Below are 18910 nucleotides of genomic sequence, written 5' to 3' on the forward strand. Positions count from 1 at the left end.
AGTATCGCTCCCTACAACTGCAGGAATTCAAACTGTTCTGCGTCTGCTCAGTGGTTGTGTTTTGTGTTGTTATGAATAGCAGCTGTAGTTAGAATACTGATTGGCGTCCGCCATAAGCTAGCTGTATAATAGCATGCTAATTTTAGTTGAATACCAAACTTTAATAATCCTTAGTAATTCACTTAGTAGATGACAGGCGTTTCTTAATCCTACAAAAAAGTGGAAGTCAGTGGCATTGGTATTATTTTCTTCTTGAGAAATGAGGAAAGGTCTTGGATTTTTGGGTTGGTTTCTTACACACTCAGGAGACCTTTGCGTGTACCTCAGACTGGGTTTCTGTAATCACTAACTCAGGGTCGCGTAACACGTATAATAAGGTTTGTTCTGAACTTCATGTCTCTATCTTAGTTGCTTCTGAGTTCTAATGCCTCTCTCCTTGCTGCTGTAAATGTGCCCTAGGCCTTGTTTTAGTATCACAGTTTCTCCAAACTCCTTACTCCTTTCCATCCCATACTCTGGCTTTATTTTTCTTGTTACTTCTAATCTTCTGTGGTTGAGAAACCAGATAAATAACTGAAGTTAACAAAATTGACTCTTAATGACGGTTCTCATGTAAGAGAGTTAGAGTTGGATGTGTGTGTGTCTGTGTTTCGGTGACAACAGTTTCAGCTACTCAGAGGCTTATTTCCTTCTGGGTTCTTGATGTTTCAAAAAATGGAGATTGCTGAATAATAAGATACCTTGGGTAGGGGAGGTGTTAACTAAGCCTAGGGTTTTCATTTCCTCAGGTAGAATTAGATTAAATACTAACCTGAAAGTTCATTATAGTAAAATATATCCAAGGAGACAACTTTTTAGTGGAACTAAAAGTGTCCTATTTATCTGTATAGAGATAGCTTCCTAGAATGCACTGTTTATTATATTATTTCTCCAAAAGACTACTACATTGGCAGAGGTTTTTTTGCTCTTTTTTGTTTTGTTGTTTTAGTTTGAGGTATAATTTATATATAGTGGCAGAAAGTTTAACGTAGATTTTTTTACCCCTCTATTTAATCTCATATGCTTTGTTTTGTTTGGTAAACTAATGTATAATGTATAAACTTGTAGCTTGATATATTTAGGTCAGTGTTTGTCGGACCTGGTACAAATAAGTAGAGCCTGTTGCCATCCAGTCAGTTCTGACTCATAGCTGCCCTATAGGACAGAGTAGAACTGCCCTGTAGGGTGTCCAAGGAGTGGCTAGTAGATTCGAACTGCTGACCTTTTGGTTAGCAGCCTGAGCTCTTAACCACTGTGCCACCAAATCCCCCAAATAAGTATAGATTTTATTAATTTCCCACATGTTGTATTTAAATATTCACATGTGTAAGTTTTCCTTGAACATACATCCAACCACCTGAAACTAAGACTGTTTTTGTGTGTGGTAAAGTGTGTCTGTTAGACTATTTACAATGGCAACTATACTTTTTTTTAATCGTTTTTATAGGATCCCATGGTCCACTGTTGCCTTTACCAAGTCGTTACAGAATGGGCTCTCGAGACACACCTGAGCTTGTTGCCTACCCACTGCCGCAGGCTTCTTCCTCTTACATGCATGGAGGGAATCCCTCTGGGTCTGTCGTCATGGTTAGTGGGTTACATCAACTAAAAATGAATTGTTCAAGAGTCTTCAACCTCTTTTGCTTATACGGAAATATTGAAAAGGTAAGTATCGTTTTATATATTAGTTTCTTTTGCTAGGACATCTAGTAGGACATCCTGAAAAGGCTGCAGATATGTGCCTTTTCCTTGTAACTTCACTATGTGGGGACACCAGAAATTATTTTTTATTGGTAAGTAATAAGTATACATTCTTGGTACTAAAAATATGTTCTTAATAACTAATACAGAAAGAAACCCAAACAGTAGTTTAATCAACTTCAATATTATAGGCATAGAGGCTATATTTATGATCACTTTGATGATACACTGGCATTTAAAATGTTGAACTGTGGGATTTGAAAGAGCATTTACTTTCATGGAGCCAGGTATACGTAAACATGGTTCACAGGGTATCTACAAATCATAAATTTTAGGAGAGTTCTAGGATTTTATACATTTATTTCTTACATACTAGCGTTCTAATATTTTCTGAGGAACAATGTGCTTTTTTAGCTCAATCAGTATTTGAAAGCGAGCCACTTTGATAGAATGTGTCCAGACTTTCTGACCAGAAGTTTGCACTTAGAAAGTAGCAAAACATTTAAAATTTACATATTTTGAAAGGCTTTAAAAAGTATAACTTTATTTGCACTAGCTAGTTCTCTGATTCCCCAGAATCTGTGATGTTTTATTCATATGTCTCACAAATACTTAAAATAGTACCTAGAACTTAGTTAATGCTAAAATCTTTTTGAAAGGATCATGAACGTTTAACTGGAGAAATGAGTGGTAGTCTTAAATTACTAATTGTTTGGTACACTTGCTGGTTTCAGTTTGAAAGTTGGAGTAACGTCTCCCCCAACCCCTCGTTGTGTTAAGTGATTTTAGTGTTCTTCTCAAAAGTAAAAAAGTGCCTACACGTGAATTGTGTGTGAGAGGGCGAAGATGGCTTGAAAACTTGGTACTCTGTTAATTCTAAAGTTTTCTTAATCTGAGAAGGCAACTTGGAAAATCTCTGAGACAAGAATTTTCTTAATGTAATTATTTGACCACATTAAAAAAACAAAACAAAAAAGAAAGCACCACACTGTGTCTGGGGGTAACATATAACTTATAACTGCTTCTATAACTGGCTAAGTATACACAGGACAGATGGGCAACATTGGAAAAAGTGGTTTGGATTTTTCTCCTGCAGACATTTGTCTTATACCTGGGTGTTTAATTAAGATCTAGGAAATCCATGCTTGGTAACTAAATGGGCTTTAATGTATATTTTAATCATCTTTATATAGTGTGGAAACCCTGGTGGCGTAGTGGTTAAGTGCTACGGCTGCTAACCAAAGGGACGGCAGTTCGAATCCACCAGGCACTCCTTTGAAACTCTGTGGGGGCAGTTCTACTCTGTCCTATAGGGTTGCTATGAGTTGGAATTGACTCGACGGCACTGGGTTTGGCTTTTGGTTTTGGTTTTCATAGTATTACTTTTTTACTTGTGCTTTTCACATTTATAGACAGCCAGAATTAGGTAATTTCATCAATATCTTTAGTAGGTATCTATCTTTTGTGTTACAAACTGTCTCTTATGATTTAGAAACCTAAATCACTTTTTTCTAATAAAACTCGTTTTCTGTATGTTTTTTGACCAGTTCTAGTCTCTGTCACTCTACATCTCCTCAAAAGTTATTTTTAAACATTTTAAAATAGTGCATTATGATAACATTAAACTCAAGCTATTAAAATTCTTTAAAGATCTATATAGTTTTTCCTAATTTTTTTTTTTTGTGTGTGATTTACCAGTAGAAGAACTACATATTTAACACATATGATTAGTCACTATTAGATTTGTGAGTTGTTACTGGATTAAATTAAGGTAGAGGAATTTTGCCTACAAAAAAGACAAGTGATTTCAAACCAAACCAAAACCAAACCCAGTGCCGTTGAGTCGATTCTGACTCATAGATGAGTAATATCAAGTAAAGCTGAAAAATCCTGCTAGGATTGTTTTGTTCAAGTACCGTAGTATTAAAATGTAAACACAGTCCGTGAAAATTGGTAGTTGCAGTGATAGAAGAAAAGGTATGTTACATTTGTTGTACGCATACATTCTCATTATTCCTTTGAGAATGATAGATAAGGAAGAAATGCGTTCAAGTTGTCACATATTGTACTTAATAGCTACTATTGATAGGGCTAGGCACTATCCCGAGTGCTTATCATTCTTTATCCCATCTGACCCTTGCAGCATTATATACTGACGTTGGAGTGTGGCTTCTGCTCAAGATGTCGTGAAAACGCGTGAAGCGTTCCCTACTTTTTAAACACCCTCTACCGTGCAGAGGCCTTCCCTGGCCATGCCATTTCCTGTTACTTACATGGCATTGTGTTTATTGCCGTAACAGCACTCTGCGTAGTCTGTAGTTGTTATTGGTTACTTTTTGATTTCTGACCTGCCTACTAGAATATAAGCTTCAAAAAAAAACCTTGTCTATTGTGTTCATCATTAAATCCCTAATACCTAGCACAGTGCTTATTGAAACATATTAGGCACTTAAGTATTTGTCAAATGAGTAAGTATTGATGTCCTGCGAAGTGTTTATCATCATCTCCATTTTACAGGGACAGTCTGTGGCTCAGAGAAGCTAAGTAAATTACCCCCAAATTGCACAATAAGTAACAGAGTCTGGCGAAGCACGTGCATTTCTTCAGTGTGCTGTACAATAGTCAGAAATATAGTCTTCCTTTTTAACTTTATTGTCTTTTGATAAGTTAAGGAGGTCTTACAACACAGCAGAAGAAAGTCAAGACTTCCGGGTGCTCAGTATTTCACTTTAACTGGTTAAATCGTACTACTTTTTAAAGAAATCCTGTTATTGTAAAAGGAAATTATAAATACTCACCTTTTTTGGATTTTTGTATTTACAGGTAAAATTTATGAAGACCATTCCGGGTACAGCACTGGTAGAAATGGGTGATGAGTATGCTGTAGAAAGAGCTGTCACACACCTTAATAATGTCAAATTATTTGGGAAAAGACTTAATGTTTGGTAATTATTTAAGTGATAAGTTTTAAAAATATATTTTTTAGATCTTTATCCTTCCTGTTAGAGGCATTAAATTTGACTTCAGAATATTTTAGTATACCTGAGAGCATATCTGAAACTAGCAGCTGTAGTATTGTCATTTTAGACAAAATCTTAGGGTCATATCGACTCAACAGCAGTGGGTATACCTAGTTTTTAGTTTTATGATTATAAAACAGCATATTAAAATGGAGCAATTATTATGTTAAAGTTTTCTAATATGAGAATAATGGATTTTCCTTCTAACTAATGTCTGAACTATAAAAATGACTGATTATAATTGAAACTAAACATTGTGTTTAAATAGCTTTGTAAGCTCCACTCCCCCCCTTTTGAGTATTGATGCAGGTGAAATATGTTAGCATCTTGAGACTATTTGCTGCTTTTTATCGAACACAAATATGATCTGTATGCTTTTCCTTTCCAATCTTTAGTGTATCTAAACAACATTCAGTTGTTCCAAGTCAAATATTTGAGTTGGAGGATGGTACGAGTAGCTACAAAGATTTTGCAATGAGCAAAAATAATCGCTTTACAAGTGCTGGCCAAGCATCTAAGAACATAATCCAGCCACCCTCTTGTGTGCTGCATTATTACAATGTTCCGCTGTGTGTCACAGAAGAGACCTTCACAAAGGTAGGCGATGACTACTGAAATACAAATGTGTGTAAAATGTTGCTGCTTCTTATTTTAAAATATATTTTAGCTTTACTTTTAAAGTCTTCCTGCTCTTTTTGTCTCTGCTTTTATTATGATTAGTATTTTTGTTCTTTGACCATTGTACTGTTTTGGCCTTCGTTCTTCCTTGGTCTTTAGTTGACTTTTGGCTCCGTCCTTTTGAGATTTGGAATTAGAATGAGATACCCTTATTCCTGTATTTAGAGAGTTTTTTTTTTTTTCCATCATGTCCTTAAATTTGACCCGTAACAAAAATTTATGTAACTAAAAAATAATTGCAAAAAATGCTTTAGAAAAGAACTGATTTTCTGAAACTTCACTCCCTGTCTTAGATACTAGATAAATCCTAGTCAACTCTGAGAATATACACTTCACTTATAAATCTGTGGTTTTATTGTTGAGCACTAAATATTTTACATCGTTTATAGAATTTCACTATTTTTAATTGATTTTCACATATAACTTGATATTAATCTAAAAACATGTTTAATTCATTCGTGTCAGACTCAAAACTTAAAATCTGCAATAAAGTTTATTTTCCAAAAAAAGTGGGAATATTATTATTACTATTATTTTGGTCATGTTTTTAATGAATTTTTACATTTCTTTGACAGTTGTGTAATGACCATGAAGTTCTTACCTTCATCAAATATAAAGTGTTTGATGCAAAACGTAAGTGGGCATTTTCTCTTTTTAAGTTTCTGGTTAGTTGATGACAAGCAAATAACGACTGGACTTGTGTTTCTTTGTTTTGTTGTGTTTTAGCTTCTGCCAAAACACTTTCTGGGCTATTAGAATGGGAGTGCAAAACTGATGCCGTAGAAGCCCTTACTGCACTAAATCACTACCAGATAAGAGTTCCAAGTAAGTAAGATGGTTTGTTTGTGTCATAATTATTCAGTGGAGTTTAGCCTTCAGAAACATTGAAAATAATTTTAAAATAACAATTATTAGTTTTTTTTTTAAGTATATTTAAATAAAAAAATCCAAACCCTTTGCCGTCAAGATGTTCTGACTCATAGCAACCCTACAGTGACCCTATAGGACAGAACAGAACTGCCGCATGGGGTTTCCAAAGAGTGGTTGGTGGATTTGAACTGCCAGCCTCTTGGTCAGCAGCCAAGTTCTTAACCCCTACACCACCAGGGTTCCTTTCTCAATACAGGGAAGTATAAAGAAGAAAAAAATGACGGAATCTCACAGCCCAGATAATCTCTGTATTAGCTACCTATTGCTGTGTAACAAATTACCACAAAAGTTACCAGTTTAAAAAATCAGACATTTATTATCTCATTGTTTCTGAGGGCTAGTAATCTGGGTGTGGTTCAACTGGCGGTGGTTTTGGCTCAGGGTTCTCATGAGGTTGCTGTCAAGCGGTTGTCTAAGTCTGCAGTCATCTAAAGCCTCTCCTGGGGCTGGAGAATCCACTTCCAAGATCACTCATGTGGTTTTGGCAGGCCTTAGTTCCTTGCAAAATGGGTTTTTTCATGGTAGCTGGCTTCCTGCTAAGTGGTGATCCAAGAGAGATGAGAACAAGAGACCTACATGGAAGCCACCATGTCTTTTATAATCAGATATTAGAAGTGACATGTTGTTAGGTGCTATCGAGTTGGTTCTGATTCATAGTGACCCTGTGTACAACAGAACGAAACACTGCCCGGTCTTTTGCCATCCTTACAATCGTTGCTGTAGAAATGACGTAGCATCACTTATTCTGTATTCTGCTGCTCACACAGACCAACCTTGGTACGGTGTGGGATCACTGGGGTCATTTTGGAGGCTGGCTCCCATAGTCCCTAGTGGCCATTTTAGAAGAAAGCAATACATACATATGTTGAGAAAACTCAAACAATGTATAGTAAGGTACAAAATGAAAAGTAAAAGCTTGTCACAACTTCTAACCTTTTTTGTCTCCTCTTTTCTCCTCCCTCCCCATTGTGTGTATGTAGTTGATTCTCATTATTTGCAGTAGTTACGGTCTATAAAGTTGCCGTGAACATTGAATTAGTGAATACTGAGCCGTTGCTCTAGGGAAATATAAGGCTAGTTTCCTGTAAGCCTCTGGTCATAATATTTTCATCAATTCATCAATACAAAACCTTGTTTTATATATATTTCTGTTGAAAGATACCTTATTTAACATATATTGTGGACTCATATCTCACAGTCAACATACTGTAACCCATGTCTGAATGAGAAGCTTATCTAACACACGTATTTTCTCTGGAAGGGACATCATGGCCTTCTTGTGATTAGGAATGCTAGACAGCACCTCAGCACTATGCTTGAGGGCCTTTTTTTTGGTGGTAAAATAAATATAGCAGAACATTTGCCATTTTAACCGTTTTTAAGTGTACAGTTCAGTAACATTAATTACATCTACAAATATCCCTACTATCAGTTTCCAAATGTTTTTCATCACCCTAAACAGAAATTCACTACCCCTTAAGCAATAACTCCCCATTTTTCCCTTCCTCGGTCCCTGATAGCCACTGATAAACTTTTGTCTATGTATTTACCTGTTCTAGATATTTTGCATAAGGGGGATCATGCAGTAGTTGTCCTGTGTTTCACTTGAGGGCTGTTTTAAACAATGAAACCACCAACAAAACCCACAAAATGCAAAAAAGTTGGCATTAAATAAACCACGAAAAGGACCCTCGTTTACTGAAGCAAGAAGGCAGCGCCTCACCTTGTGCGCCCTCAGCTAGGAGTGTGCACGCCGGGCAGCTCACAGTTTTTGTACTGTCGCACATTGTCGGGAAAGCTTAATTAAAAACAAAACTACTGCCAACCTGGACAAACTTGCCACAGAAGTAGAAGAGGAAAAAACCAGTTTTATTATTGAATAAGCATTAAGCCAGAATGTGATTTACATCACAGGCAGTCTATTAAATAGATTGTAAAGACCAAAAAAAAAAAAAAAATTTTTTTTTTTTTTAAAGACAGAAAGGGATTTTATCCTTTTACACAGTCAAGCAGATAGAACCAATTTCATACATGTTCTTAAGAGAAATAGTAACTAGTACTCAAGGAAGGAGACTTGACAGCACCGTTTGTTATTGATCCCAGATTCACCTGATGATTGGGCTAGCCACTTGTGTTTGCTATTTGCCTTTATCCAAAGACAAATAAAGAAATATTTCATGTCTTTATGAAGGGAGGCATGTTTGTAACTGGAGCCAAGCGTTAGCTGGAGTTAGGCACCTTTCTTCTCAGGACACTGGGAGATAGGGTGCTGTCTTCCTTGATGACATTTCAAAGAGATGGCTTCATAGTCCTTGAGGAAACATTCACGGGTTGTAAAATTGACAAGAAGCTTATTTAGTTAGCCTTTAAAAAGATTTACATACATATCAACGAGGCAGAGAAAGAAACTTAAATAATTAAGTTTCTAAAGGAAGTGCTCTAAGAAAGGTAGGGGCCTCTTCCCTTTTTCAGCAGAGAGAATTAAGCCTCTCCTTTTCTTTTCCTCCTTTCTTCTAATTTCTTTTTGCCCTTACAATATTGATTTTGGAATTACAAATTTTAGCGAGTATGCAAATTCACAAATATGAAATCTGCGATGGTACAGTAAGATACCAGAATTGTTTCTTTGATTTTTCATATAATTAATTGATGAAGACTTATCTCTTCCTGCTCTCAAAAATAAAAGAAAATTGTATAAATGGAATATTTTTGTGAACTGTACTCAAGTTTTGAGGGGTATTTCAGACCCTTTGTGTTCCATTGATGGCCTGAGATTGAATACTGGATCTCTTGGCATTCTTTTGGGCTCGTAGATGTCTTTATGTACATTCTGGTTTTGTCCTACCTCCCAAGTGGTATTTGAATTGACTTTGTAAAGGAATTACCTTTGGCAGTATTTTCTGCACAGTGAGCAGTGCTGATGGATGTAAGCCTAATCCTAATATAATTTACTATAATCAATTCATTCAGCGAATGTCGAGTGACTTCTTTACGCCAGGTAATGTTCAGAACGGTAGGAACATAGCAATGAGCATAGTCTCTCCCTTCATGGAGCTTACCTTCTAGTAGATATGAACAAAAGTATCTCCTTACTTTACACAGACATTTTTCTTCTTTATATTCTTGCTTCTAATACTAATAAAAAGGTAAAAATTTATTCTACTAATTCAAGATGATCTGAAAGTTTGATGACATGAGCTAATGTTAACTTTTCTTTTTTTTACAGATGGTTCCAATCCCTACACATTGAAGCTTTGCTTTTCTACATCATCCCATTTATAAGAAGAGATGAGCATGTTAGAATTTATGTTCACCTTTATTACAATTTTAAAGCTTACACTTCATTTAAAAAATCTAAAGTGGTTGATCTAATGTTGCCTTGCTTACTTTGATTCAAGATCCTGTTCTGTAATAAACAGATATTTTGCCTCAAGTAAATTTGTTGTAAACTTAAATATTGAATTGTTTTCATTTAAAAATAGAATATCATAACGTAGACTATCTACAGCTTCATTGTAGATTATGCAAATACATGATTTCTAATCTTAATTGCTATAATTTTTCTTTTACAGTGAAAATATATTTGCATTCTTAATGCTAATTATCTGCAAGTATTTTTCCATTGTGTATGAGATTGATGCAGGTGAAAGTATTGCATTTTAATATTATAGAATTCCTATTATATGTTTAAGGATGTTGCAGTTATTCATATTAAGCATAACTTGTATTTATTAAGTATTTTAATCAAGTTTGAGAATAACATTGCACATATTGAATTTTAAGTACTACAGAGTTGTCTGATTTTATATTTCTGAAAGGCTAGTGGACGTATGGATACACTTGTACAGTATGCACTCGAACTTATTTAAATTGGTGTATTTTTTTTTTTTTAAGTCATTGTCCATTTATATTGACATGCTTCTACCTGTTTCTAGTTCCAGTTTGGAGATTTTATAAAGTTACAGCAACAAGTTAATGCGTTCTTCTTTATTTGTTGCATGTGACTTAATCTTGAAAATACGCCTAATACTTGACATTGAGATTTTAATAGAAGTTGTGGTTAAGAGTTCCTCTTCTAGATAATAATCTGGGATTCGTGGATGGCCTTTACTGGGTCTGAACCCCTTAAAGTTGTATGTAGAATTTTGGGTATTTGCATTTTATTTTTTACTCTTGGATCCATCAGTAATATATGTATTTTTCTATATGGTGCAAGGTGTAAGGATCTAATTTTATTTTTATTCCAAACAAATAGCTATTTGTCTCAACACCATTTATTAAACATTTCTTTCTTCCACTGGATCTGTTTTCTTTTCTATGAAAATAATATACATAGGCAAATAAGATTTAAGAACTAAACATGGTAGTAAGACACTATAGCACACTTGTTTCAAGTTTACTGCTTTTTTGTAATAGAAAACTGATGCATCCATTTTATTTTCATCTTTAAAAGAAAGAATACGTGTCATCTACCTGAAATAACTATGAAGTCCATAGTTGGCAATGCCAGTTTTGTGGTCTTGAGACTTTTAAACAAATTTACAAATAAAAGTTTCACTTAGATCTTTGTAAGGGCTTTATTTTGGATTTTAATGTAAATAAGGCAGTCCGCCTTACTCCTTTTAGAAATGAAGTAGTGGTTTTAAAAACGTAAAGAGCTATTTAATAGAAAGTTTAGGTTGAAACCAAACACACCATCAGTTACTTCCTCTTGAATTTTGACAGCAGTAGACCAATGTCCCTTTAGCCTTCTAAACATAGAAAAATTTAAATGGAATCTAGAAGCGTTTCAGATCCTGATCATGGGACCCAATAAGTTTTGCCACGGGAAACTTGAGTGTGAACTGTTAAGTGTGCGATACTGAATTATGTATGTTTCTTATTCATTGCCAATTTAATATCTAAGTTAACTTTACAATAAACAAAACCGTTTCCCCCTACAAATACTTTTCTCCATTTGTTGCAAAATTGAAATGTCTTAGCTTTAAAAGGTCACCTGTGGACTTACGTAGTAGTTGTCTCCTTCCCTTCCCCTCCTCTGACAACTAGTAGGGATCGTCAGGGTTACAGATATTCTGTGTCTAAGATTTGAGGAAACAAGTCTGTGGAGAGTGGCAGGGCTTGTTCAATTTAGATCCGCTTTAAGTGGTATTGACTTTTAGGTGTGAACTCTGTGTTAATACTCTCTCCCCACCAAAAACACAAATGAGTTCCTCAGGAGTAAACTAGTAAGCTGGGCCTTGCTGCAGTGACCTGTGGACTGGTATGTCAGCCCTGTATTGCAGCTGTCACTCATGTCTTTGCAGCTTGGGGATGACCACTGTGATGGAGCCTCCTGTGGCAGCACGTGCTCTTAGCCTTGACCACAACTTTCTTCTTGTCTTTTTGCTGCCCTTCCTATCTTTTTGCTTTTAGGAGAACATGAAAGAACAGATTTTGGGAGTTGTAAAGAGTAAGTACTGGCTCTGAGTTTTTTTTTTTTAAATTTGAAATCCAGTCTCCATGTCCAAATTGCATAAATGATACTTATATTAATATATATATACAGTAATTAATTGATAATAAACCTGCCAGACCACATTATAGAATATGAGCTGCCTTCTAAAATCCCCACTTATATATATGCAACTTAAAAATTCTGTCTACTGTGTAAATTAAATCTTTTTTTATTAAGTCATATAGAACTGTCATTTGAATTAAGTAAAAGAAAGCACTGAATGAATGACAGTTCTCGATTTGGAAACTTACCTAGCTCTCTTGTGGTGTGACACAGCTATCAGATAGGCCAAGCTGCTGAACAGTCTTAAAATACTTGCTTTGAATCAATACGATAATTTATAATCATTTCTTATTCCCTGCAGTAATACCAAGTGAAATCAAGAGGCAATATTAATCCTTTCCAGGGAGTAGCTATGTTTATTGAGAGCCTAGAAAATAAGTAAATGGCTTGAAAGATTTTGGCTGTTAACATAATTTTAGTGTAGTTTATTAGGTGTTTAACTACCTGGGGAATAGCTTTGGGGCCGTAAAACTTTATTACAATTTACGATAGTGAAACTTAGCTTATTCTGATAATTTCTGGTTTTGGTTATTTGAGATAACCTTTTCCCCAGGAGAGCAGGGGAAGAAAAAAGACAAGGTAGAGAATGCCTGTGTTGCCCAGTACTTTGTGTTTGGCAGTGAATCTTGTCCTTAGCTGCATTTCTAATGTTCAAAGCAAATTGTGTAATTCGTTGATTTTCATTTAGAGTTTGTGATTTTATGATGTCACAAAGCATGAATGTAAAGTAGATGAGGTTACTCTTGCTATAACTTAGGAGATGCAAAGGAAAAATGACAGCCGGAATAAAAATGTCTTTCAGCTTCTACAAAAACCATTTTAGAAATGTCACCTGCAGCTGTTTGGTCTCTGGGACGTTGAACTCATTTGTCCAGCATCTGTGAAGTGTGTGCAGTGTGCCATACGGCATAAGCTTGGGCAAGTGGCTAGCTTTTAAAAGTCAACAGGTTAATTTAAGCTTATAAAGGAAGCAGCAGAAAAATGGCAAAAGCAATTTTCCAGATATAAGGTGAAATATGCTGTATGAGAAACTGAAATTGGTTAATGAATCTTTGAGTAATATAACCTGTGTGGGATTTTATAAATTGCACTATAAAATGGAAAAATGAGGTCAAGGAATGATTGGCACTGCGTGGGGATCGGGGTGGAAAGCAGATAAAATAATTCTGTTTTACGTATTAGGGATGAGAGACCCAGGTATTGTGGTCTGCTCAAGTTTAACGAAGTATACATATAGGAAAATTATGACGTGAAGTTAAATTTGTCTTAGAATGCAGATGTTAATCCTCAAAATTTTTATACAAACAAAAAAGCCCTTTTGCTTCACTGAAATAGTTGGCCTTTCTCAGTGGCTGGAAGTTACGGCTGTATTAGCCCGAACTATTTTAATTGCTCTGGTAAATGGTTAGAAAGCAGCTTAGTGGTTGCCAGGGCCCGGGGAGTGGGGAGTGACTGCCAGTGGGTATTTCCTGTTGGGGCGGTGAAAGTGGTGTGGAACTAGACGGTGATGATGATTGTACAACGTTTTGAATGTACTTAGTGCCACTGAACTGTACACTTTAAAATGGTAAGTTTTTATGTTTCGTGTATTTTACCACAATAAAAAAAGTAACAATTAGCCCAGGGATCCTTTAGTTTAAACAAGAGCTAGTACAGTGCTTCAAGGCTTTGATGTAGCTGGTTAGATAACGTTGAGGAAGGGGAGTGTTAGGGGGATTCTGTGGAGTGTTAGGGGGATTCTGTGGGTTAGTTTTACCTCCACATCAGCGGATGTGACATTAGGTCTGGTTTATGGTTACAATGCCTTGGTGGCTGGCTGCTTCCATGTGTTCCCATTACTCCGGACTGTGGGGCAAGGGAGTTGGATCTAGGAAGAGAGCCCACTGGGGACTTGTGTGCAATGAGCAGTTACCAAATAGGATTTTTTGTGAGGATGGATAGGAGGCGGGCGTGATTCCATGAGTAGAAACTAGAATTTCTCTAAACCAGAGTAAGTACACTGGCTACTCACTTTAGGCTCTGCTGGGACTCTACCCTACTAGTTTTGAGTTACTTGCTTACATACTCACAAATGTACTTAAATTTCCTTGAAAAATTAAAGAGTATCCAGACTACCCAGTTACATTTAGACTTTGACCATATGCTAACGTGTATAGCTGCTTCAAAACCTTGAAGCGGGATTCAGTGACACTGATTTATATATACGACAATTGCATAAAAACATTTTTGTGTGTAATATATCTGTAATCCTTCAGTGGGCTTTAGGAGACCTTTTTATCTAAAAGGAGCTAGACAGTGCATTTTATTTTATGGACCTGTATGATACATGATAAAACCTGGGACTTTTCTGCCTAGTACAAAATTGACATGACTGATGCCAGTATCAGTGACCACAATCATGGCAGAGCTTTTCTTGTTGGATTGTTAAAAGGATAAGTAACACAAGACTGTTGCCAATACAAATCCAAGCTTGTCCTACACAGACCTGATACAATTGCCTCTTAATGCCATGATATTTCCCAGTAAGGTGCTCGTATTTGAGTATAAATTCCTACTGCTTAACCAAAAAGACAGCCTGTTGCGCTCCTTGCTGTGTAATGACCTTTGGCTGCTTACAGCTTTTGCTCTAAACTGTGGTCTCAGAACTAGTAAAACCTTTATTTTCGTGAGTTTATGTTTCTGCAGTAGGTAAAAATGCTCTCGGGTGTTATTGCCATTATGTGAAAAACAGCCACATGGTTTATAAATTGTAGAGCAAGTCACCTCAAATGTAGAGGGAAAACATCTTGGAGTTTCACCCTCAGTCCACTTGTTACCAATGTGACGCATTGGACAGCGCTGTAACCCAGAGTTGTGTTAGGGGTCATGATTCTCTTCCAGTGAAGAACATGTGGCGGTATATAGGGGAAAGCAGAAGCTGAGGAAGGAGACCCAGGGTATCGTCTAGCCTCTGTCACTAACTCTATTTGGTCTTGGGCATCACTTCCTAAGTCCAGTTCTTATCTATACAGTGTGGCAGCAAGACTACATGAGATGGTTTATTCAGTAATACAGTTCTATTTCAGAGTGATTTTTTTCTTCCTGGTTCTGTTCTGGCTCAGCAGTTATCACTGGTACAAAGGGGCTGTTGTATAAATTATTTGGATAAAGTAGGTAAAATTGTTGAGAAAAAGCTTTATTTTTTGCCTGAATAATCCAGATTTCTTAAATTGATCACATTAATCTAATTATTGTTCTCACTCCCTAGTAGATTTGCTTTTGTAGCAACAGTTTTAATGACAAAAGGAAATGATCAGGCCATCTGCCAATTCCCCACGTCCTAAAAATTCTCACGTGAGGTTCCTTAAAACTGGTATGGCTTGGAGGGGTAGCTGAACTGGGGAAAGAACTTTTTATCCCAGCATATGGGAAGGTAGTTGAGGAGATGGATACCAAGCCACAGTGGTTCCATTCTATGGTGTTCCCAGAATGTCCCCAACCACTTTATTCAGGTTCTGGGTAGGATAGATGGGGCCAGGATATGGGTTGGATTGCTATGATAAGGATCAGGGGTATGTTCATGTTGGCACATCTGGGTATTGCGTTTGGATATCTTGAAAGCTGTGCTTTTCAAGGATCAGCCTTTCTGAGTTTGAAGACTATCTGAGGTATACCAGTTCCTAACTCTGAGACTTGGAAAAAAGTAACACAGTAGTTAGAACTTTAATTTTTTTTTTTTTGGTGAAGCCCTGTGGCTATGAGAAAAGTCTAAACTGAGCCTTCATGGTCAGAAGAAAATTTGACTGTGCCATTGACTATCTGTGGTGAGAGGGAGTGACCACAGGCATCTTAAAGACAGCTCCGTTAAATGGAAGAGGGCTCACTGAGTTGCTGGTTTCATACTACCAGCCAACTTTGATCACTTATAAATCTTGCCAGCTCTCAGATTGTTGGAAGAAATACCTCTTTGTACTGGCACATGGGTGATTGGATATACTGCAGGAAAGTGGCATTTTTCAATTAAGTTAACAGTTTATACACATGTCAATGTAATGTGTTGGGTTTAAGAAGGGACAGAAACAGAACTCATATTGCATGCTGGTTGTTTTGGATGAGTCCAAAATGGTTCCCAATAACTTTGAAGTAGCATCGTGTGATAGAGCACTGAGTTTGGACTTGCAAGAACTGGCTGCTTATCCCAGCTCTGCCACTAATGAGTTGACCTTCAAGTTATTTAGGGGACTTTTAAACCTTAGTTTCTCTTGTGTAAAATGGAAACAATAATACCTGACCTACTTATCTTACAGTGAAATAATATATATAAAGGGATTTTGGTAATAGTCAATACAGATCTCCAGTAGATATTAGGGTAGTTTCATTAAAGAGGGCCCCACACCACAGGTTCATACTGACCCTTCCTTGGGAAGGAAATACAGGCTGTACAACCCAGTCATTGCTGTTGCGAATCCGTATTCAGCTGCTTCTTTGAGATTTATTCAGCAATGCAAATAGCTTCTAGAGATAAAAAGTAGCATAGCTCAGGTATTAGAGAATCTAATAAATTAGCTATTCAAAATAATTTCTGCCTACCTGGATGGTTCTTTGTGGGTCCCCCCCACCCCCGACATGGCTCATTCATATATTGATAAAAACCCTTCGAAATTCTGAAGGAATCCCTGGGTGGCACAAACGATTAAGTGCTTGACTGCCAGCCAAAAGGCTGGGGGTTCAAACACACCCAGAAGCACCTGGCACTCTGCTTCTAAGAGGTCACATCTTTGAAAATCCTATGAAGCAGTTCTGCTCTACACACACGGGATCACCATGAATCAAGAATCAAGGGCAACTAACAACAGCAACAACAAAATTCTAAAGGCAGGCAAAGTTACTATTCATTTTAACTATTAGGTTTAAGGGAAATTTATGGTAGAATTTACTTTTACTGTTTGTATATGTACAAATATTTGTATACACAATTTTAGTAAATGGAGATCCCTTATATAACCAGGATATGGTACACATAGACCTTTTTATTTTTAGGTAATACGGAGTTTTCTATCCACAATATTGGATTTTAATATTATGTTGGCTGTATCTGTTGTTTTGACATGACACCCCCTTCATCAAGACCTCTCATCATACTACTGTTCATATGGGAAAATACTTCTTAATTGTCCAATTAATGATTATTTTTCAGGAACTCACTGCCTGTCTGCCTGAATATTTCTGGTTTGCACTATTTCACGGAAGTATACCAAAAACAAAAAAACCCAACTAGCCGCCACTGAGGCAGTTTCAACCCCTGGCAACCCAAGTGTTTCAGAGTAGAACTGCGTATTGGGTTTCAATGGCTGATTTTTTGGAAGTAGATTGCCAGGCCGTTATTCCAAGGCACCTCTAGGTGGATTCAAACTGCCATCCTTTCAATTAGTAGCCAAGCACTGAACTGTTTGTGCCATCCAGAGAAGTATAGGGTTTGATATATTTGTGCTCTGCTCTGTGAAGAAGTACTGTATAGGAGTTTGAAAGACAACTAGATTATAGTATACAGCCCCTGTCAATTCTTCGTCTGTAAATCTGGATTAAACAGACTTTTTTTTTTTTTTCTTTTTCGTCATCTTAATGTTTCTGGGCTGCAGAGTCTCAGTTTTCTTTCTCTTTTTTCCTTTTAATTTATTCTAGTTAAGTAGCTCTTCTTTCCCCCAAAGGCTCAAGATTCCTTCATCATTAAGTTGTCTCCTTTCTGGGTTTTCAGGTCCTTAGATGTGGCAAGCAGAATTGTATGCCAGCGGCAGGCCCCCTCCAGTTTTTGTTAAGTTTAGGGAGCCATTTTCCATTTTGGTTTCCATACCTTTAGAAGGAAGAGTGCTAAAAAGGAAAGGCCATAGAATTTGGAATCAAATTCTGGACTTAAGTCCTTGCTTGACTCTGCCTTTTTACTGGCTGTATGAGTCTAAGTAAGTCTTTTAAAATGGTCTGAGCCTCAGGAGTTAATCTATAAAATGAGCATGTTAATATCTTATTTATCATTCTTATCCATTTAAAACAAATTGAGTGGTGATATAGAGTAGGCCTTTGCTACCATTGTAGTGACCCTATTTTTTTTTCTCATTTGTGAAAATAGCCATTAAATTGTGAACACACTACGGGCATGGGTTTTTGTATTTCCTTTCCTCTTTCAGTACCTCACCACATATTCAGGGTCTCCCACGTGAACTTTTCACAGGTGAGGGCTGTCTTCACTGGTGCCCAAGCCAAAGAGTGGCTTTGCCTAACTTCATGACTGAGATGATGGTACAAGCGTGCTTATCAGAGGAAGATCATACAAATCTAAAAGGAAGTTATAATACTGAAGACCACAGAATCAAGATTAAAACCTATCTTTTTAAAAAATTTTTATTGTGCTTTAAGTGAAAGTTTACAAATCAAGTCAGTCTCTCACACATAAACTTATATACACCTTATTACATACTCCCCTTTACACTCCCCCTAATGAGTCAGCCCGCTCCCTCCTTCCAGTGTCTCCTATTGTGACCATTTTGGCAGTTTCTAACCCCCTCTATCCTCCCATCTCCCTTCCAGACAGGAGATGCCAACATAGTCTCAAGTGTCTACATGGTGCAAGTAGCTCACTCCTCATCAGGATCTTTCTCCAACCCATCGTCCGGTCCAGTCCACGTCTGAAGAGTTGGCTTCGGGAATGGTTCCTGTCCTGGGCCAACAGAAGGTCTGGGGGCCATGACCACCGGGGTCCTTCTAGTCTCAGACCATTAAGTCTGATCTTATGAGAATTTGGGGTCTGCATCCTACTGCTCTCCTGCTCCCTTTGGGGGTTCTCTGTTGTGTTCCCTGTCAGGGCAGTCATCGGTTGTAGCCAAGCACCATCTAGTTCTTCTGGTCTCAGGATGTTGTAGTCTCTGGTTCATGTGGCCCTTTCTGTCTTGGGCTCATAATTACCTTGTGAGCTTGGTGTTCTTCATTTTCCTTTGATCCAGCTGGGTTG

At 37.0% G+C, this 18910-nt stretch overlaps 1 protein-coding gene across 5 annotated transcripts in view; it reads left to right on the forward strand.

The window, feature by feature from the left end:
* Positions 1-18910, forward strand: part of HNRNPLL (heterogeneous nuclear ribonucleoprotein L like) — a 72316-nt gene that overhangs the window by 28555 nt on the left and 24851 nt on the right. For 3 of the 5 annotated variants that reach the window (XM_049870243.1, XM_049870246.1, XM_049870247.1), the window contains 7 exons: positions 1487-1704; positions 4564-4685; positions 5156-5357; positions 6014-6071; positions 6165-6263; positions 9595-11820; positions 18490-18634. In XM_049870243.1, the coding sequence (XP_049726200.1) occupies positions 1487-1704; positions 4564-4685; positions 5156-5357; positions 6014-6071; positions 6165-6263; positions 9595-9650 (755 nt within the window). In that variant the 3' untranslated portion in view covers positions 9651-11820; positions 18490-18634. The remainder of the gene's footprint in view (positions 1-1486; positions 1705-4563; positions 4686-5155; positions 5358-6013; positions 6072-6164; positions 6264-9594; positions 11821-18489; positions 18635-18910) is intronic. The other 2 variants (XM_049870245.1, XM_049870244.1) reach the window with 2 other exon arrangements.

This window comes from Elephas maximus, chromosome 26 (assembly GCF_024166365.1).
Source record: "Elephas maximus indicus isolate mEleMax1 chromosome 26, mEleMax1 primary haplotype, whole genome shotgun sequence".
In the NCBI taxonomy this organism is placed as follows: domain Eukaryota; kingdom Metazoa; phylum Chordata; class Mammalia; order Proboscidea; family Elephantidae; genus Elephas; species Elephas maximus.